Source organism: Chaetura pelagica, unplaced genomic scaffold, assembly GCF_000747805.2.
Source record: "Chaetura pelagica isolate M959 unplaced genomic scaffold, ChaPel_1.0 scaffold248, whole genome shotgun sequence".
NCBI lineage: Eukaryota > Metazoa > Chordata > Aves > Apodiformes > Apodidae > Chaetura > Chaetura pelagica.
Window position 1 is genome coordinate 78,158 of NW_009954309.1, and position 22,608 is coordinate 100,765.

At 36.3% G+C, this 22,608-nt stretch overlaps 1 protein-coding gene across 1 annotated transcript in view; it reads left to right on the forward strand.

Moving 5' to 3' along the window:
• Positions 1–54: 54 nt before the first annotated feature.
• Positions 55–22,608, forward strand: part of ATRNL1 (attractin-like 1) — a 454,560-nt gene continuing 432,006 nt past the window's right edge. Inside the window, exon 1 of the mRNA XM_010003956.1 lies at positions 55–338. Within this exon, the coding sequence (XP_010002258.1) occupies positions 55–338 (284 nt within the window). The remainder of the gene's footprint in view (positions 339–22,608) is intronic.

Genomic DNA, 22,608 nt, shown 5'->3' on the forward strand with positions numbered 1-22,608 from the left:
TGCCATCGCTGCCCGCAGGCGGCCGCGCCTCGGCCCGCGGGCCCCGCGGCGAAGATGGACCCGGGCAGCGCTGCGGGGAGAGCCGGGGCTGCCTCCGCATCCCGGGGCGCCTGGAGACCTTTCCCCTCCTCCTGCTGCTGCTGCTTCTCCTCGCTTCTGGATGTGAACAGCTGGCTGCTCTTCTACGGCTTCTTGTACCTGGCTCTCTATGCCCAGGTGTCCCAGTCCAAGTCCTGCGACAAAATCTCCTGCTTCTCGGGTCATTGTGTCAACTCCACCTGTGTCTGCGACCAGGGCTGGGTGGGAGACCAGTGCCAACATTGCCAGGGAAGGTTCAAGTAAGTGCCTACTTAATTATAATTCCCTTTTTCTTCTCCCTGTGCCGTTTTCCTGTCGTTGTCACTTTTCCTGGTTTTCTGCTTGTGTCTGCTATGATTTCGTTCATGCGTGGTGCAAGTATGTGACAGAAGTTGAGGATGGAATAGGCTGCTCTGCCTCTTGGTCCCATCCTCGCAGAACAGAGGATGGAAGATTGTACCTGCTTACTCACTGCTGAAAATAGGCTGCTCCACATGATGGGAGGAACTGAGAGACAAGGAGGAATTGGCCTAAAGCTGCGTTGCTGCCGTCCCTTCTGGAAGTGTCATGGAAATGACAAGTGCACTTCACGGGGCTGCTCCAGGAGCAAACATTACTAGTGTATTTGAAAGACTTTTTCCTTCCAGAGAGTGAAAGTGCTGTGCTCATTCCAGTTAGTCAGTCACATTCAGGATACCGTAAGCATCACTTAGTGAAATTTACATCATTCATTGCAAGGTTTGTAGGAGAGGAGAGTGTGGTAAATGTAAAACAATAACTTATTTTTGCAAAGGGGTGAGTGGGCAGTGAAGCTAGAATTACCTTCTCGTTCTTAAAAGTGGATGTGATACAGTGTCATAGATCAGTGAGAAGGAAGTGCACCCTGACACTTGCTTTTCTAAATGTAGTGGAAACGAAGACTTAAGTTATAGGGCTGTCACTTCACCCCACCTTCTTGGGTATCAGTATAAAGACTGTGAGGAACACACTTACTTTGCTGTATAACCTTGGGTGGGACATCTCATTTCATTCCCTTATGAAACAGTTCTTAAAAGTGGGAATTATTTGGTAAATATATTGACATATACGGCTGGAAAGGGTTTAAATATCTAGCTAACAGCAATCTATCAGTGAGGCTGTACCTTAAAAATTCAGATTGTCTATGGAAAGTACTAATAGGTAAAAGTATCAATAACTGCCTAGTTAAAATTGTGTCAAACTTCAGTTTTGCCCTTAGAGCACTACATTTAAACTGTGTAGTTGGTGTAACATTTAAACATGCAGTCTAAAGTCTCCTATTCCTAAACAAAGAAGTAGTAAAGCTGGTAACTTGTTAGCTTAGGAAGTTGAGTAGCTGGGAGTCAGACATGTTGGCTGAAGTAATGAAACACTACAGAGAAACAAATCACTAGTAATAATTGGTGGATCATTCCATCAGAGAGATTGTAACAGGGTTATAAAGGTAACATAAGGCAAACGTGATACATCTTATCTACATGTGAACTTGGTAATAAGATTTTAAAGTTGGTTATTTGCTGTCTACCTGTATTGAGGCTTCGCGGGTTGTCCTGCTCTGTGCCATGGAGCAATGGGCTAATTGCTAGGGATTGAGAGTGAGGAGGGGAGGCCCAGGTGAATCTTCTTTGTCTGTAATGATTTGCAGGAGACAGGCTTGCAGAGCTATTATTTCCTCGCTTTAAAGAGATTACTTGTATCCTTTGTCTTAATACAACTCAGAACAGACCCTAACAGCGCAAGGGCTGAAGCAGGTTTTCATTTCTTAAATTTCAAAGCTTGTTGTGAACTAGTGTATTCTCTGAATGGTTACTGAAGCCTTTATTCAGGCTTTATAGGTATTTATTGTTTTTTATTAACTGACAAAACATTTATGTTTCTCTACCTTTTTGTATTTGTTGAGTGAGAAGCACACTGGTTAGAATTTCACTTCTGGTAGAAAGTTAATAATCCATCCCCACCTAGAGGAAGTTGTGCCTGAGTGTGGAAAGGGCACCTCTTGTAAGCTAAGCTAACACAGTGGTTTATCAATGTGCTGTTAGGAGTTTCTGTGAAATCAGAATAGACTTCTAATTAACTTCTCTGTATTCTTTCATGCTTCGCTTTAAAAATTACAGTGATGCCTACATTATGATTTTTTTTTTATCATGGAAGTAAGTTGTTATTATGTTGGAGACATATTTTCTACTGAGAACACATTCCTAGTGGTATCTTTGATAGCTCATATTTAATATTTATTTTTAGAAGCAAAATATACTCTGCAATGAAAATAAGCATTTTAAGATTTAGAGCCTTTCAAGTCCTGTGCTTTGGGGATGGCATGAAGTATGTTAATGTGTCTTACAATGTAAGCAGCCACTCCGAGTGGTTGTATTTTGTATCCTGAAAATTCAGAGGGGTGTTGAATGGGTGATAAGTCAAGTCTATGTATTTCCAACTGAAGAGCTGGAAAATGAATGTGAGTCTGCATTATGGCTGGGTGATTTAAGACCTTTCTGACTTGGGTGGCAATTGATGGTTTGATTTATTTTTTCTTGTGGAATATCTGTATATGGCTTCTGTTTGACTGTGCATCATGAGTATGAAAGTAGCCATGGCTGGATTTATGTAACAGTGGTACATTCATTTGACAAGTTATTTTGGTTATGTATCAGTTTTGCAGCAGTACGAATTACTATGAAGAGTATTTCAGATTAATATAAGGATAGAAAAGTATGTTTACCTTTTGTAAACTCATTACAATTACTTTATGGGCTGTAGGTGTCACCTATACAGAAGTTCATAGAGCACTGTGTATTATTCTAAATGTTTACATTGTTTCAAAGTCTCATTAATTTGAAGTGCCTGGGTTGCGTCTATTTTATGCAAGATTAAAATTGAACTTTCAATGGCCTAAATGGGGCAGGTGTAAAGCTTATTTGCTGTCACTATCTTAGTAGAGGAAAAAGACTAAGGACAGGCTTAAAAAACAGAAAAATAAAAGGGTCTGTATTTTTATTCATATAAGTGAAATATGGTTATTTCTGCTCATCTGGGAATGAGCAACTTGCATTAGCAAGTGTTAGAAACATTATCTTAAAAGAAATATTCCAACTAAGGGTGACTTGGGACCATTAATTCTTTGGTGAGAGATGAGTAGTATTTTTGGCTTTGTTTTATTTAACATTGCAGAGAGACATAAAAAATAATTGATCCATGTTAGTAAACAGGTGTCACAATTAATTTACAATACTATGGTAACCTTGCCTTTTTTCTATAGGAGAAATACTGAGGAAGTAGACTGCTTGCAAATGTTGCTATGTACTGGATGAAAGGAGGATGGGTGGGTTAAAAAAGGGTCTAAAAGCTTTTCTGGCACTATTTTATTACTTATTTACCAGCTTTTGTATTTGCTCCTTATATTGGGGAGCATGCGTTAACTCGTTCTATAAATGGAAGTGTTGTTCTTGCTGCATGGCTTTCACATCTCTGTCAGTCACTTCTCAGAATGATCTAGGCCTTATCTCTGCCTGGCAGTACATTATTTTACTCTCAGTTCAGGATGGATATCTGCATGCAACTCTCACTTATTTCCTTCTCTCTCTCTTTTTTTTTTTTTTGTATCAGAATTAAAAAGAAAGCTTAGTTATAAGAAGAGAGGGGAAAGGAATTCTGCCTGCCTGCAAGAGACAGGTGAAACATGATAAAGCCAAAGGGTGAGCAGGTTCTGGTTTCGTAGTAGACAGCTTCAAGTACCAGTTTCCAAGGCATAAACAAAACCACAAGCATAAAGGCACAGGGTCCACTTTTATTCAAATACTTTGATTTATTGAAGAAATGAAGCTTTTAATGCTACAACTGCCCCTCTTTCTTCCTCTCTGCTATACCTTTGACTTAGTTGGTCAGTTACACTTTTCATGATGATATGTGTTTGGGCATAAGGGAGAGAGGGAAAGGCTGCCCAAATCAATCATGTTATGGGACTCCAGGGAATTCAGGGAGACAAACATGAGTAGCCCAGCTGCAGGAAAAGCTGCAGTCACAGCTTATACGTATTTAGGTGTCAAAGTCGATCAATTTTGAGATGCAGCACTACAGGAAAACAGGTTTCATTAGTTTTACTACTCACAGAATTACTTCTTACGAGAGAAAGAAGTTTCCCTCAGGTTGAAGCAAAAAATTACCTCTTTCTCTAGCTCTGGTTTGTACACTGGTGTGTGGAAGAACAATAGAGAAAAGAATGTGCATGAAACTGCTCTTCCTCTTCAGTTTTTTTTGAGTAACTGACTGACTGCAAATATCCAGTCTTCTGAAATGCTTTATTTAAAATAGTAGAATGTATTTTCAGATGTTTATTGTTGTTTATTTGATAAATTGAGTCAGATGTAATGAAGCAGACAGTAGAGGATAGCTGAGCACCTGTCAGTACCTACAGTTCAGTTAATCTGCTTTGCCTAGTCCTAGATATCTAGTTGTTACAGAGAGCAAATTGATCTGTTTGATTATTAAACCTTTTCTCCAGATGTTCTTGTTGCACTTCTAAATTACCTCCTGCACGTTCTCCCTAATTTCTAGAGCTCCTATAAAAGACTCTGCATTCTTCAAGGATAGAACAATTTCCAAGTACAAGAACATTCACAACTGAAAATTTTATTATTCTATTCTTATTTCTATCTTAAACTCTTAATTCTGCTTTCTGCAGAATGACTCATGCAAGTAAAGTGTCCTTAAATTGCAGGTTGTATATTAAACAATAAAATTGCATAAGAAATTATCTTTACAAGAAAGTTAGTTTCAGCTGCAGCCAGTTGAAGTTCATGCTGCTGTGAAAAGAGGTGACTTTATCCTTCCCACTTCTCTTTGGTTGTGTTCTTGCACTTGTGTATTCATATTCTTGCTAAAAGTTGAAAAACATCCACAGGAACCTCTTTCCTCACAATTTTTATTTTATTTTATTTTTTTAAAAAGTGATTTTCCTCACATTACTTATGCAAGTAAGTCTCTTGTTGACCAAAGGTGGAGGTAGCAGTAATTTTGGTCACTTGGTTGCTTGGTTTTCTTGTGTTTTCAGTAATGCCTTCATTGCAGAGTTGTCTGTGTGTCAGGTTTATGTTCCTGTATAGATGAAAATATTCTCAGCCGTTCCTCACCAAGGGTAGAGGAAGAGTGCTCCTTCAGTTGCCTCAACATCAATCTTTTCCAACCTGTATTGCTCTCTTCATTATTAGCTTTCCCTATTTGATCAGCACTTTTGAGCTATGAATGCCAGAATGAGATGCCTGGCTTTTGGTAGTGGTTGTACTGGTGAAACATAGAAGCAGAATCACCTCTCCCCTGCTGTTTGATGTCCTGCTGTGTGCAGCTGCAGAGAAGGCTTCCAAGCTTAGCACTGTGCTGGCAGCTCGGTCCATGATTTTCTGCCTCACAAGCCTTCTTGGAGCTGCTGCATCCTCAGTACCAAGTGACTGATGCATGGCCCTGCCTTTCTCAAGCCAGTCTGTGAATTGAACATAGCCTCCTCTATTCAAGGTGATATGTAATTGTGAGATACAAACCTGTATGTGTTTGGGGTGGAGCTAGGCTCTTTAAAAAACACCTCTCTTCATCCACAAGCAGTTGATAATTAACAACAGCAGAATCCCTTCCTGTGTCTGTGTCCGATGCCATCTGTAGGATTGAATCCAAATGCAAGTTAGGCAAAGGGCTTGTGGTTTCTGGCCTCTAGTTTGTTTGCAGACTAAGCAGTTGGTTACTTTAGCAAGTGTGGGAACAGATGGCTGATGACCCTGCCAGGCCTTCAGACAGCACCAAATGCTGGTTGCTATTGCCATGGGTCCATTAAAAGCTCGGCTGCAACAAATGGATGCTTAAGTCTATCAAAAAAATGATACATAAGTGCCTGTACAGGTTATAGCATTTAATATTTATTATGTTTTCTATTTTGTTTGGCAAACAGTCTCAACATTGTATATCTCTTGCTTCCTTTAACTGTAAAGAAGGTGTGATAATCACATTTTGGAAGGCATTAACATAGTTCATCTCAAATTTTTAAATTGAACAAGAGTAGTTTTGAGATCAGTGTATCACACTACACTAGAAATTGATTTAATTGTATCAAAATGTGGGCAGAAAAGGTAGGAGGTAATATGAAATGCTGCAGGAATATCCTTGGGATATTCTTAAACATAGTAACTAACTGATGTGCTGGTGAAAAAACCCTTTGAAATGCTGCTACGCAGACAACGAAAAAATGCATCGAAAAATTGGAAGTTCGTACGTTATTGAAGAATAATTATCTGTCAGTGTCCATGGAATGTGTTATTAGCTGCATAGTCTAGTCTTGGAAGACGTGCTACAAAGTAGATGGAAGGAGGAATAAATGATGATGATACCTGAAAATGTGGACACTCCAGTGAACTGCATCAATTAACAGTCATAAAGGGACAATAGTAAACTACAAGCAAAGTATGTGTTCATGTGAGGTGAGTGAGCAGTGGGAATTTTCAAACTATTATTTCAGGTTGCCCTATATATTATTAAAACCCTAATATGTGAACATAAGGATTGTATTGATTTCAGAGCTCTATAAGGAGTAAGACCCTATTGAGAAATGATGGAACTGAGCTCAACACTGTTATATTTAGAATCATAGAACTATTCAGGTTGGAAAAGACCCTTGGGATCACTGAAGCCAACCATCATCCCTACTCTACAAAGTTCTTCCCTACTGTTTATTCACAGGGTGCAAGAACTGCACTTGACTTTTTCTGTCTGATGGAGACTTAGAACCTGAAGCTTTAAACTTCTGAAAAGTAATTTAGACACCAGTTCTATAGAGTTCTAAACATAGAGTATTTGAGCCTAAACATTTAAACTCTCTGCTAAACCAACAGCATTTTATGAAAAATTAATACATTGTAAAATATTTTCCAAAATTTAGACCTATGTCACTTGTGGAAAAATGGATTCTAGGCTATGTTTGAATCAATCAGTATTTTATATTTCTTAGCTAGGGACTGTAATATGCTACTACAAACATGATGGCAAAATATCTATTTGTTCATGCTAATGGTGTTTATAAACAAGCTAGCTGTAGAAAATTATTTACATGTTTTAAACAGCATGTGCCTGAGAATCGTGATTTGGGTAGGGAATTCTAGAGCCAGGATATTCTAGGATTGCCTGGGGATGGAACGAGTGCTGAAGTACTTAAAGATTGGATGCAGACACACAAAATGACACTCAGCGTCTACATTTTCTTATGGATTTCTTTCATAATTTATGTGCTTGTGTCTCATCTGTAGGAAGGAAATAACACTTCCTGTAAGGTTAAACACTTGAGGTGATCCATGACTGTGATGATGAGGGACAGCTAATGAGCTGGATACAATTTCAGAGACGGCATTTCTTCCTAGGATGTGATAAATACTATAGCACGAAGTCCTCTTGTCTAAACTGTGCCATATATCTCAAATGGGTGTTTAAAATCACTTCCTCATTAGATCAGATGCATCTAAAACTTGCAAGCAGACTGTGTTGTAAAATACTTGGAGAAGAAATTGTTCTCTAAGAGAATCATTGGGAAAAAATGTACATTGTCTAAGCCACTAATAAGATGTTATTTCAGAAGCTGACATAGCCCAAAGAAAACCTAGCTCCCAGTGTTGAATTAAATCTTATAAATAAAGTATTGTTATGCTGGAGTACTTAACAGATATTTTGAAGACAAAGCACCCTCCTTGTCTGAATACAATGATCTATATTAGTCATTACCTTCCTGTATCAGTATCAAAGAACCATGCATTCCAAGTTTGTAGGATGATTGTTATTACAGAATTGTGACTTTTATTATAGACATGCACTTTTATGCATAGATATGTGTTTATTCCCATGTTTTTCAGTTTTTAGCTTGTTCTCTGTTACCTAAGAGATTAATAACTTGCCTTCAATGAAAAAGGGGATCATCTTTTGTATGCCGTGTAGCTGTTGGGATACAGGAGCTGAGATTGAAGAACAATCGGAAGTATCATAAAAGAACCAGATCTTAACCATCTGTGTTACCAGCTGTGGCAGTAAAGTGTGAGTAGCAATGATTTTGGTCAAAAGCCTGGGAGGAGAGCTGGCCTTACAATACTTTGGTGAGCTTCACAGAAACCTCTACTTGAGGTGTAGGTAAACCACGAGGCACTGTGGAACAAGACAAATGTGCTGCGTTGGTTGTCACCCTTGCCCCCAGTCCAAGGACAAAGATAAATTAACCAGAAAAATATCTGGCTAGTCATATTGAAGTTCATACTACTTTCCTTTCTGTTGTGGATTTCAGTGGTGAATAAAATATGGTAAGCTTGATTTTCTTGATACACACCTGGGCTTTCAGAACTCAAGAAAACTTTGATGTGCTCTGACTTATATAAAGGAATACTTGGTAGTTCCAGTTTTATTAGTAAAATGGAAATGCTGAGTAATCAAACTGTAGGATAATTGACACCTTTAATTATTCTTTCCTGAATCTAGATAGTGTGTGTAAAAAAAAAGTGTCTTGTTTCTCACAAAATTCAAAAGAGTAAAACCAAAGCAAATGCAAAACCCTCACATTGGTGTTTGTGTGCAAGCACAGGTTATGAATGTACTTTGAAGGACACTTGTTAATAAAACATTTGTGGTACATGCAAAATGCACCAGAGCAGTTATGGGGAACAGGGAAATGAACTGTGTGTGTTGTGGCAAGTATCGTAGAGCTGCTGTAATTGAATTAAGCTGCCTGCTGCTTTGGTTCTCTCATATCAACAGATCTGTTTGCTTCTTAAGTCAACTGAGACTTTCTAAAGGGTAACTTAAAACATAGAACAGGAGCTGGAAGGTGTTTCTGAAGAATGACAAAGACTGGACAAACAAATGTCTATTTTTAAAAACATACACATCTGCACTTGTGTGCACAGCTGTAATATCATGTTAAGACAGCTGTGTTAAACATGTTTTCTAAAACCTAATGCTGATATAAGCATTAAATCCAGAATATTTGTTTTTAAAACTTTGGTGGTTTTTTCTTGTATTTTTAATAGTGTAGCACTTTGTAGTAATAATCAGTGAGCATTTATTTGAAAATCAAAATGACACAATTTTTCTAGTATTCTTAATTTCCAAATTGCTTATACTGATGTACTTTCCCCAGGGAAAAATAAAACCTACCTATATATAAGGCAGTACTTACCTCTATACATGTGTGTGCTACCTTGTTTCTGTATTGCTTATTTTAAAATCTCTGTAGCTAGTCATCACAGTGACCTCAAGAAACCTTTGAGCCGTTTTAAATGTACAAAGCCAGAAGTTGTGTGGTTGTCTGAAGTTAAATAACAAGTGACCAAACTGAATTGAAAGCTTGGGAGTTGATACAATTTTCTGTAGTTCTGTCCCAGTCCTTATTTTAGGAAGACGAAAGTGTTTTAAAATGGTACATTCTTCTCCTGCAAATATACAAATAGATTGAAGTGCTTTGTTTTCTCAGACATCTTTACTGTGTAACATAGATAAAGGAGAGGATATGAAGCTTATTCTTCAGGTGTGGTTACATAGCTGAGGAGTTTTAGGATGATACTTTAGACTGACCCAAACATACTGTGTGTCATTCAGTGAGTATATGGAAGGCTTCTGTTTAATGCAGGTATAAATGCCAATATTTAGAGACTTATGAATACTTAGAGAATTGATCTTGAAAGTTGTCCTTCATTCCAGTGAGCCAGGGCATCAAAGCTGGACTGAATTTGTTGTTGCTCTGTCTTCTTTCTAAAGGGGATGGGGGGTCATGTGAGCAAACCACACCTTAATATACTGAGTTCTCAAAAGCTGTTTAACAGGACATTGCTGGGTAATTTGATTTTTCAATTTTATATACATCCTTGAAGTGCACTTGCTGCTTTTGGGATTCATATGCATTCAGATATCTGTTCTCTAGTATGAAACTCTGAGATGACAGGAAGCTGAATGTAAACAGAATATTCCATTAATATTAGGCTTTTTAATTTAGATTGGCTGCATTTATAAATGGCAATTGGACTGAAAAGGAGAGCTGATGTATGTTAGATTCTTTTGGAATGATGGAAGCTTGCAGTATTGCACTGAGATTGAGTTTGAGAAAATGTTCCTCTAAAATTTTCCTTTGCATTGTCTTGATAATTTTGAGGTCATCCTCAGTAAAGATCTTAAGAAGTCTTACCCACTATTAAAATAATGTGGCTAAAGTTCTTTCTTATTAAGGACACTCTTACACAATTCTTTGATAAGTCATCTCTTCCTCTTCAGTCAAGATTTTTATAATCCTGATAAATTTGACTTTTAATTGGCTACTGAAAACCAAACCAGATGGACATGTTTAATCTTATTCCTTTTTAAATACAGGAATTTAGGTTTAATCTGTTTTTCTGTGGTGATGAAGGAAAGCACCATGCAATGTGTGATATTCTTGATTTCTAATCTAAAGTTTTCGTATTGTCTTCATGTAATTCACTGTTTTTGAAGGTAAATTATTGACCTACAAGGCTGGAAGAATGAAAAAACTAACACATGCTCATTTTGGTGACTATGAACATAGCTGCACAAGATCCTTAGCAGAAGAACTGATTTGTTGTTCTCATAATTATATCATTACATGCTTAGTCTTAAGTGTATCATATAACTTATTCTGGTGCTATTTGAAGGCATATGATTTTGAATAAAATTACAGTATTTGAAGGAAGTACTCAGATATCCTATATTAAAAAAAAAAAATCTGCAAATGGTTAAGAGGCAGCAACTTTTGGGTTTTTCCTACTTGTTGAGAACTTCCTTGTTATGTTTTTGAAGTTTTTGTTTTTAATAGACCAGAAGTGTTTAAAAGGCTTCCTGAGATTATGTCAATCGATAAGATAACAAGCTCTGCAAGCTCATCTATAGTATGTAATGTATTTATGATGTATGTGTTCTGATGACAAAGTTTAAATGACAGGGTGCCTTTATTTTGTGGTGTGTTGTTTTTTTTTTTAACAACAACTTATTTTTTATAAGTTCTCTGTTCTTTGCTCATTACATTCCTCTTGGTACCATGTGCTTGCCTTAGTGTTAAGACGTTCTAGTCTAATAGATCTTTTCATCACTTCTGTAGAAAATGGAAAATGCTAAAAATCTGTATGGAAATCTGAATGGAGTCTGAAAATCATGGAGAAAGTTGTATATTCTGGTCAATCCATATTAGCATGGCATGTTTCTGTTAGTGCATGTGCTCAGCTAGGGATCTTGTTCAGAGCATCTCTGTACTTGGTTCCAGTGATAACTTGATTATAGGCTGCATAAATCTGGCCTGCTTGTGACCCTTGCTGCTTTGAATCTTAAGGGTGGATTTTTTCATAACAGGTAGATTTTTGGAGGAGATTGCCAGTGCTTAAGAGTATCAGAAAGATTTATTGTTATATTATTGTCTTCTACCTCCCCCACCCCCCCAATTGACTTGTACAGTTCTTCAGGGTTTTGTGTGCTTTAACTCCTCAGTTATTCACTCAGGCAGCAAAGAGAAAGTAGCAGTGTGGATATGTGTAATACCTGCATATCAGAAATACTATATATTTGCTCATCAAATCAATCATGGTGACGTTTTGGGAGGGAGAAACGGTCTTTAGAAAGTACTTTTCAGAAGCTGTGGAGATAATCAACTCAGTTCAAAGATTCCATGTCCTTGCATAATTATCTGCTTGAGGTGGGATTTGAAGGGAGCTCTCACTAAGGAGACCACTCTGTGCAAAGCAAGAAGTGTTGCAGAAACAGGTGAAATTTCAGCATGTCCACAAAATAAGGTTTTGGTTTTGTAACAGATTCTGGATGGGAAGCATTTCTTGGTTTGGGGACAAAGTAACATTTTGAAGGTATACAGCAGCAGAAAACATTCACAGACCTAGCTATAGTTGTAAGATAAAAATTTAATATGACTCTTTAATAATTTGATATTAATTATGCAGTACAATTCTTAAGCATTAAAAAGGTAGTAATTTTATTTAATTTCTATTAACATAATGTTATAGGAGGAATAATAAGACTTTTCATAATTTTGCACTTGCAATTAGACTGCAGACCTGGTTCTCAATTTCTATAGTCTTAAAATGTAATTAATCTCTTTAGGGCTTATTCTTTAATTTGAAGGTAAATGTCAGGATTCTCATATAATGGAATGGATTGACTCTGCATTAATTGCCTGGTTTCAGTTATTCTTAGAAGAATAATGTTTAGTGTTTGGGTCATTTACATGTAGAGCTTTATTTGCTTATCTCTCATTCTGGAGGAAAAATGCTTACTTTAGCATATATAACTTTTTAAGCATCTAAATCTGAACTTCACCTCTATTTTAACTTTAGTTCCTCACAATTTAGTAGGCTAACAATCATGAGATTGTTTAAACCATCTAATTCTGGAGATGCAAGGCTTATGTGTTTCTTATGATTGATGGTCTTTCACCACCAATTCACTGTTATTCCACCAAAATTATTTGTTTAAGCAATAATGTAAGTAATATTGTAAGTTTAAGGTAAAATTGGTGACTTATATTACTAATTGGAGAAGATAAGTAGGGCTTGTAAAGTATGTTTTTTGATTGATAATTCTCCAGTTATCATCAGAGTTCTACGACTGTCTACTTTTTTAAAAAAAATAAAATATATATTCTCCTTTAGGTGAACATTGCAGTTGTCTGAAACTGCTAAAGAGATATAACCCCAAACAATGGGGTAAAGAGGTAACTATGGAGGAGGGAACAGGGCAGGAAGGCATTTTCATTTACCAACAAATAAAAATGTGATCAATGCGGAGAGTGAAAATTAAATATTAATCAAGTTTGCATGAACATAAATGTTGATGTTTCTTATTTCTATTGTGGTTCAGCCTTCCTAGGACATTATTTGGCCTTGCTTTAGAAATCACGTATAGAAATTAATGTTGTATTTGTTGTGGGATAAATGAAAATATTTTGGTTCTCTTGGTATGCTGATATATAATTGTCATTTCTAGATGATTGTAATTTTCTATTATTTAAATGTAAGCTCTAAAAATTGCTAGGTGCCTTTGCTTCGATATGTGAAATTTTAATTTAATGCAGAGCTTCTTGGTGATGCCTAGTTCCTGAAGTATTTTAGCTTTTTAAGTCCTTTCACTTTTTTCTAATGACATGACTAACTTCTCAACTTTCTGGCAGGTTGGGACTAATTAAGGAGACAAAGGAGCTGTGATTAATTAAAAAGACTTGTCTGTAAAGCAGCAGGGACTTGTATGAGTTTAAAGGTGAAGTCTTGTATATAAACCCAAAATATTTCTAAAACCGATCTGTAGATAAGTGTGGGTCTGTATCTCCTTGTGTGTTTACGGACATATATACAAATATACTCGAGAACAGAATTTTCTGGAATCTGCATTAAAGTCCAATTTCCATGCTGTTGTTTTTTTGATTTGAGACAGCATGTGAGTGCTGCAAACCTTCCCTTGTCTGTGCCTCTAACCATTGTGCTGCTCAATGAGACTAAGAAGGGGGAGGAAGAGTTTTGTCTTCCCCTTATGTTCTCATTTTTAAATAAATTGGTGCCCCTGTGTTTCTGTGGGCTGCGTTCTCGGGTTGCCTATCCAGATCTTGGAGGCAGGTAGATTCATATGCTAGGGCAGACATGACATCCAACTGATTATGTCCTTTTATGAATGCCTGGAAGCATTGCAGTTTACAAGATACAACCTGGAAAAAAAATAAGGTGGCTGTTAAGAACAGCTGTCTTCAGGACTGAACATCCAGGCTAAGCATTTTTGAGCTGTAATTTAGGCTTGATACTGCTTAAGGTCCCTTCCAGCCCAAACCATTCTATGATTCTGTAATTTTTTTTATTTTTTTTTTTATTTTTTGTAATCCTACTTCAGTCTACAAGCTACTCTTTTTCCTTTCCCTCAAGATTTCGGTGGTGTTAGCAGCCCCAGTGATTTAATTTTGATGCTATTGATGTCTCTGCATGGGCTTTATTTCTTTCTTTCCTCTCTGTTATCCTAACCTTGCAGGGGTACCACAATAGTCCAGGTACAGTAGTTTAGGGACAAAGGCATCAGTTGTTTTTAGGGACCTAAAACCTGTGTGAAAACTCCTGATTTTTTAATTATTGCAGCAAAATATAACCTTAACTACCTATATGTGGCAAACACAGAGTTCCCCATTATTATATTCAGGGACACTTTGTATGGAGGGAAGGTTATGTGTGTAACAAAAAAAAATAATAAAGTAAAAACAAAAAAAAAACACCCCAAGACTTTGCAAACAACTCTAGCATAAAAATTTGAAACTTGAGTGGATATTTTAAAATGTTTGTCTTAATTACTTTGATTTAGAAAAAGAATCTTTAGTTAATTATTTTATGCCATATTCCCAAACCCTGTGGAGTGAAATGGCAGTATTGTAGTTACAAGTCATAAACATGTTCAAAGGTTCTTGAGTGTCATGTTTCTGACTCTTTGAATTTAGTGTCACGTTAATTTTTTTTCATGTAATCTCCTTGATACAAACCTATTTTTGTGTGCATATAGTAATTTAGTTAAAAGAGCTGTTCTTTCTCAATTTGCTTTTCTTTTTGTCCTCCTTGTGTAGAGAGTGTCAGATTTTTACCTCTGACTTCATTACACCAGGGTAAACAAGTGTCTTCTTACTAGGCTCTTATTTCTCCTAGTCACTCAAATAGCATTCTTGTTCCTGTTCCAGTTTAATCTTTCCTATTCTGTTTCCTGGCTATGGCTTTGTCTCTCTCCTGTGCTGGGATACTGTTTCTGCCTGACCACTTCTGGAAATCCAGCATCTGGATCACTGCCTGATCTCTGGAAATCCCACACTGTAAAATCCCACACTGTGGAATCCTTTAAACATTAATTAATTAATTTCCTGTCTATATCCTATAGGTGACATACAGTAATTCTGTGTTTCTTTTTTTAAAAAAATTATCTTCTTTTTCCTCCAGTAGACGAGTTAAAATTATTCCCCTCACTTCCTAAATATGTTGTTTAGAGACTACATTCCTAAATTTTATGTCTTTCTGTTAGTCAAGTATACATGTCACCTAGCTCTTTGCGTGGGGTATATTAATGTTTAACACTATGAACAACTTCATGCTATCAATGAATCATTCTAGCACACTTGTGCTGTTATTGTGACGTATTTTTATTTTAAGATAGCTTTTGACTACCTCCACTATTCAATGATAATCCCCATCTAGTCTGAGAATATATTTTTAAACAAGTAACCTGTTGGTCCCATTTCTGTCTAGCTTGTTACATGAATTATTTTTCTCATATTAATTTGGTCTCCAGGTTTAACTGATTGCACAAGTTATTATTGAGTCTTTGTATAATTTTCTTATAGTTGCTTTATCAAGCATAAAATGTGAGTTAGTAAATTTATGATGCATTTTATTCTGCTTTCCCCTCACATCTGTACATTAGGATTAAACTATGAATATGGAATATAAGAAGCTAGACTAATAGGTTCTATTAATGCTGAGAAATACCTTCAGTTTTTGCATTAAATTTAGGTACAATATTTGCTAGAATATGACAAATAGTATAATTTAATATATTTAATGAAGTGCCTACAGCTTAACTTGCAAGTGAATATCTTGGATCTTTTATTTCCCAGTGTTCTTATATAGAGGTTCTTGTCTCTTTTCTGGTAGGAAAAGGAACTCTTTGAATTTTGTTGATAGTAAAATTGTGATATTATCTAGCTCTGTTAACTTATTTCCATGAGCTGTCTTGGTTTTGCAAGTTAATACTTTACATCATCACCTTGAGTGAAAACTGTCAAACATTTATTTTGTGTTGAATTTTTGTCATGCTTCCTGATATTTTTGCCAATTGTTTGGCAAGTTTGCAATTATAGATGTATAAAATATAAAATACATATATATTGTATAACATATATGTATATTAAAAATATACCTATGAGAGGGCATGGCCTGAAGCTGCACCAGGGAGGTTTAGGTTGGATAGTAGGAAGTGTTTCTTCACAGAAAAGGTGGTTAGACATTGGAATGGACTGCCCAGGGAAGTGGTGGAGTCACCATCCCTGGAGGTGTTTAAGAAAAGACTGGATGTGGTACTTGGTGCTATGCTCTAGCTGATGTGGTGGTGTTAAGTCAGAGGTCTTTTCCAGCCTCAATAATTCTATTTTATAGATTTGTATATATATATATACACATGCACACACACACGACCTAACAAATTTAGCTTTAGCTGAGAACTTTTTTTTTAAAATTTGGACAGTAATTGGTTTTTTTTAGGATTATTAGTGCTACTTATTAAAGCTCAGATGTTTTGATTTCATAGTTGATTGCCTTGTCATGTACGCATTCCTTAGGAAAAAAAGTGGAACTAAAACAGGAGGTAATGCTGACAATGTTGCAGATGATAATCATAGCATTCCAGTTTATCTTTTAGAATGTAATTTGATATTAAGTAATGCAAGGCTCATTTAGATTTCTTTGTTAGTTATGATGATTTTAGCCTTACTTGAAATTTGGGCAGTATTTTAAATCTGGCTTGAATTTCCACCTCATAGAGCAATTTTCATGTTGGCTATAAGGTATAAATTGCACAAGGTTCATCTCCATTGCTCCATAAATTTTAGTTATTCAGAATGGAGAACTAATTGTCCTGAATACTACTAGAAATACATTCAATGTTGCTTCCCTATTTGCTCTCTATCAATTATCTTAATAATTAATTGTGTAAATGAAACTGAACTACTTCATAAGATGCTATGCAGTGAACAAACACAAAAAAATTATAATGATGAATTCTTTCTGTGCTTGTCTAGTTATTAAAGGTACCAATTTAATCAGTGTATTTGACTAATCTTCATCTCAGATTACAGCTGGAGTGCTAATGATTATCTACAGCTGCTTTGGCTTGTCTATTATGTCCATATGGATACCCAAATTGATTCTAGTACGCCATGCATGTGTGTAACACTCTTCCATCTTCTCTGTTCTTTTTTCCCTGCTATGGAAAAGTAATCCCAGATGGTAAATTTAAATGGAGATATCTAAGACTTAAGGATCATGCATACTGGCTTTAAAAAGTGCTAATTAGTTACACTTGATTCTTAAAAAGTAATTATGCAGTTTGCCTAACAGGAAGAGCTTTGGTGGTGGTATATGCTCCAGTAATGGCCCTATTGTTAGGTACTTACACACCTGTTGCATCTGATTTAGTGTCTCCTGTTGATATGTTGTCAAAATAAGTATTCTGATTGGAATGATGTGGTGGAGATTAATAACGAATTATAGGATTCTTACCAAATTCCTCCCTGAGCAACAATAATGTTGATACACAAGAAGGTATTGAAGTGTATATGTATCCAACAATACTGTTCACAAAAACCTTGTTTTCATAAACATGTCTGAAAATGTGTGAAAGAAAAAAAAACACTGGCATGAACTATCCATACATAATTTTTAGATGGTAAACTGTACGTTTTTTCAAGCCGCGTTCTTTTGTGTTTATTTACAAATCATTAAAAAAACCTTAACAAACCAGTCTGCTCTATAATCCAAATAAAAAGGATGGTGGTTTTTTTATCAGTGTACATCTAAAATATAAACTTTTAACTATTTTTGTGTTTCTGTTGGTTTATATTTCAATCTGTATTTCTTGTCAACAGCTATTACACGAGGAACCCTCCACCCATACTTGGAGGAAGAAAATAAATCAGCTTTGGGGAGTTTTTAAGCTTAGCTATTGATGTATTTTATGTGCTTGTTAATGGTCACACTAAGATCAATGGCTTAAAAGAATTCTAAAGACATTGGAAACATCTAACTAGAAAAAGTAGGCAGACACAGCAGACCCAGTATAAACACTGGAAGTCATGTGGGCTGTGTGGGTATGTTCTGTTTTTCTTGGTTTGAATTTTTTTGTGAGTTTTTTTAAACTTATTTGTGAAATTAAATACATTGAATGTCATTAAGATCCATGTGTAGCAGGCAGTTTTCTGGATCATGTTGAGTTCTATCTGTTTGGTTCACTAGCAGTGTCATCATAAGTCCGAAGATGTTGATAATCCTGATATTTGTTATCTCATTTTTTAAAGGGTGAAAAACTTCAGAAATACAGAAAAGACGGAAACATTATGTTGTTCATGTTTGTGACAGTTAGCTACTTTTACTGAATTGTGTATTGAATGTTGTATTGGCTGCTCCTGATAACTGTAACATAGGTACAGCAGCTGAGTGTCCATTGGGAAAAATTTTGAGCTTTGACATCTTTTTAAATAGAGGGCTATCTGAAAACATTTGGATTTATTGTCATATCACTGATTCGACAAATTAACCCTTCATGTACTGAGAAATTGGCAGGAGTGTCCACCTTTGTCCTGAGATGAGAAGCCTAGGCTGACTGTACCTTTTTGGTTCATTTAAGCAGAGAGTTTTATTTATCCAGATCCTTAGGGGTCCCATTTGCTCAATTATATTATGTTTTGATTTTTTTTTCCTTTTGCAACATGCTCCCCATGCAGAAATCCCTGTTTGTAGTATCACTGGTGTACAGAGAATGCATATTATCCTTGCCAAATATTGAAGTATTAAGCTGGAATCAACAGCTCTTGCAAAGCTTGCAGCCTGTAAATTATCTGTGCTGTAATCCACATGTAAAATCAGCCCCAGATAGTAATACTTGAAGACTTATGTAACCTTATTTTATTATTAATTTTATAAGTATTTTAAACTTCCAAGTTTTTAGGAAGGCTCTGTTTTTGAAATGAGAAAAGCCAAGAGTCTGCAGACATGGTTAGATAAGTCAACTTGTTCTAGGTGCTGCATTTGGCTCTCCTTTTCATGTTGACCTCTACAGGTCTTGGAGATGGGAACTTCATGGCGCCTTGGTCAATGTGACAGGCATACAACTGGGACTATTTCATTGTTGACCTAAAGTATGCCATCCATCCTCTGTTAATATGACTTTTTATTTCATTTGTCTTTGACATTTTTGCTTTTAGAAAAGAAGTCTCCTTCAGGGTGAGTTGTGGGTTGTTGTGGTGTTTTTTTTTTTTTTTTATCTTGTGCCTTCGTTATTGATTATACGGTTTCTTTGAAATTTGTTGTTCTCTTGAGTTTCCTGATAGAAGTCTCTCTTGACTTTCAGCTACTCATATTGTTGCTCCAGTGTCTCGCTGGATTATTTTCCTTACCCAGGTTTACAAAAATCATTGAAACAACTACTCTTCATCCTTTTTTTAGCTGTCATTTTCCACTTGATTTCTTGTCTGCGTGCTCTATCTTTTGCTGCCAATTTAAAAATGTTCTCCCAACTCAGCCTGTTTTATTTCTTTAAATAATCATGTCCATTTATCTACTGAGGTAATCAAACAATTTTATAAATGTCTGGAAGTATAAATGTCTGAGAATTCACTAGTGTACTTTGTGGCTCTTGGAAATCTCTCAGATGGTGTGAAGATAGTCTTAATATACTGTTTCAGCAGTAAATTAATCCAACTCTCACATGTTTAAAGTAACAAAATCATAAAATCGTAGATCCATAGAATGGTTTGGGTTGGGAGGGACCTAGAAGATTATCTAGTTCCAACCCCCCTGCATAGGCAAGGTCTCCTCCCACTAGACCAGGTTGCTTAGAGTCCCATCCAATCTGGCCTTCAACACTTTCAGGGAGGGGCATCCACAACCTCCCTGGCCAACCTGTTCCAGTGTCTCACCACGTTCACACAAAATAACTTCCTCCTAATATCTAACTCCTGTTTCAGCTTAAAACCATTTCCACTTGTCCTATCACTCCCATCTCTGGTATAAAGTCCCTCACAAGCCTTCCTGTAGCCCCCAGCTATAAGGTCTCCCTGGAGCCTTCTCTTCTTCAGGCTGAACAGCCCCAACTCTCTCAGCCTGTCTTTGTAGCAGAGGTGCACCAGCCCTCGGATCATCTCCTTATTTTTTATTGTCATGTTAAGTTTTTATGAGCAAGAGTTCAAAATCTGCAAGTAGATATAGGAAAAATTACTCTTTCAGATACCTTTTTTTAAAGAAAGCTTTCAAGAGGTATGTTGACCAATTTTCATAATATTTTTCATAGAAATGGGAAGCCACGTAACCGAAATTGTTCTGAGTAGTTTGTGCTAACATTGTTAAATTTAAAAGTGCCTATGGCAAGTGAATTAAGTATTTTGGCTGCCTCAGAGAGCAGAATATGCTGGTACAGTTTTGCAGTGCTTCTGTGGACTAGCTGATACTGGATTTTTGAATATTTGAATCCTAATGAATTTGTGAAAGCTTGTATGCCTTAAAGACTGTGGTGCTATACGTCCTACTGATTAATAAACATACTCACAAGACCGTTTCTACTGAGAACAAGAATATGTCCTAATAAATTCTAAGTACCTACCTTAGTAGCACAGCATAGTTTTTGCAGAACATGATGTTGTAGCACCTGGAATATATTAGAGCATTTCCTGTTTTTTGTGATTGCATCTAAAATAATTTGTGTTTTTCTTATAGCTGAAGTTTCATGTAATGGCTGAATCACGCTCCATATTTTACACAGTTACTGATCAATGTATCAATGAGAAAGTACTTTCAGAACATGTAACAGCATCCAGGATTATTTGTACTTTATTATAAATCAACTATACTTTATATGGGTGATTTGTCTGTAAGCTACATCTGTTTCAAGACTCTTAGTGTTTTAGTTCATGGTTATTGCCATAGTTTTTGTTCTGTTTTTGTTTGTTTATTTTTTCTTCTTTAACATGTAAAAATATTTCTGAATTCATCATTGTGATTTGTTTTTTCTTTCCTTTCTCCAGTCAAGCATGTTGAACAGTGGACTTGCTGCCATGTTATAGAATGCTCACATCAGTGCTGGGCATTTAAGCAACTTTCCAAAACTCTTAATGTGTGAATATGTCAGACTTGGAATTCATGTGTAACTATTCTTTTAAGATCAATGTGTGGAAGAGGACTGTGTACAACCTTTTCTGTAAGAGCCATGGCTCTGCATTCTGGTCTTGTCCATCACCAGAGACTCCTTAAACATGTTATTTTTATGCATATGTTTTGTTTATGCGAGGTAACCTGTGACCTAACAATAATGTAGTTGCCTTATTTTCTAATGGAACTCCACCTCAAAACCTTCCATCCTGTTTCTGGAGGTGATCTTTATTCTGTCTTGCCCGTAAGACCCAATCTTCTATGACTGCAAACCCAAGCTAGAGGCAACATGCTAAGGGCATTGCTAGGGATGGAGAGAAGCACGGGTGGCTGTATGTGTGCATGGTAAATTAACAGAGAACATATGTTGATGTTCTGTAGATTGTCTGGACAGGAAAAGCTCACTTTTTTTCAAGCAGCTGCCAGACATGGTCCTCTCCCATACAGTGATCTTAGCCTAGATATGATTTTAAAGTGAGATTTAATTATGTGAAGAATAGATACATTCTGCTGTGAATTATTTTTTTTTATCATTAGTTGATAATTGAAACAACTATATGGTATTTTTATATTCATAACAACAGGTAACCTTCAGATTTATAGCCAAGTAACAGAGGCAAGGACTATATCCATTTTTAAGCTTAGTACAATTAAAAAACTGAGTAAATCCTTCCAATAAAGCTTGCTCACCAACTGAAAGCTTTTTAAAGCAGCCTTGTCAGTTTGAAGTCCCTAAAAGCATCATATGTAAAATGATATACATGTGCTGTATAATCCTATCCTTAGTAAATGGATTTGCAGCCTAAGAACTTCTATGGAACACTTGGATCCTTAGGCTGATTCAAGGAAAAGCGTTTAAAATGTTAAGAGATTAAAAACTTTTATTCCCAGTGACTTTGTAAGCAAAGATTTGCATTTAGCTAGAAAATAAGCTAAAAGCTGACATGAGCCTGAAAATTCCCAAAATCCAGGCTGAAGAAGCTTTCTCAATCTTGTATATACAAATAACTTTAAGGCCTGGTGTTTAAAAAGGAGCTATTTTATTAAGCTAGTTATTTAAGGAGGAGAGAAAGAGACAAAATCAAACTGAACTAGAGTGCCTCTGTTGACCAGTAGGTGAACCTCCTGTCACTCCAAACTCACCGAGGTGGTGGAGTGCTACCTGATGGGGGCTGTGCAAGTGGGTCAGTGCATTTATATTGCAGCTCGTCCTTGGTTTCTATCTGGGAGAAAGAAATGAGGAGAAGAGGGTTTCTAGTTCAGTTTTGGGTAGATGGGATACAGAGAGAGAGTAAAATAACCTCTCTGGAATATGATAGTGCTTTGTTCTGCCTCTGTTGGTTGGTGATATTTTATACAGCCTGGCACCTATTTTGTTTTTTCGGAAAACACATGAAACTATAAATATACATGTGGATTTTCTGAGCAGTGGACAAATGTCAGCAAAGTCACAGATAAAAATAAAACTCTTTCCATAAGTATGTAACTTATTTGCTTAATATATTTAATTTGCCATAATTTATATAGTCACTGGAAATAAGCCATCATATTTTGATGAACTCTTTCC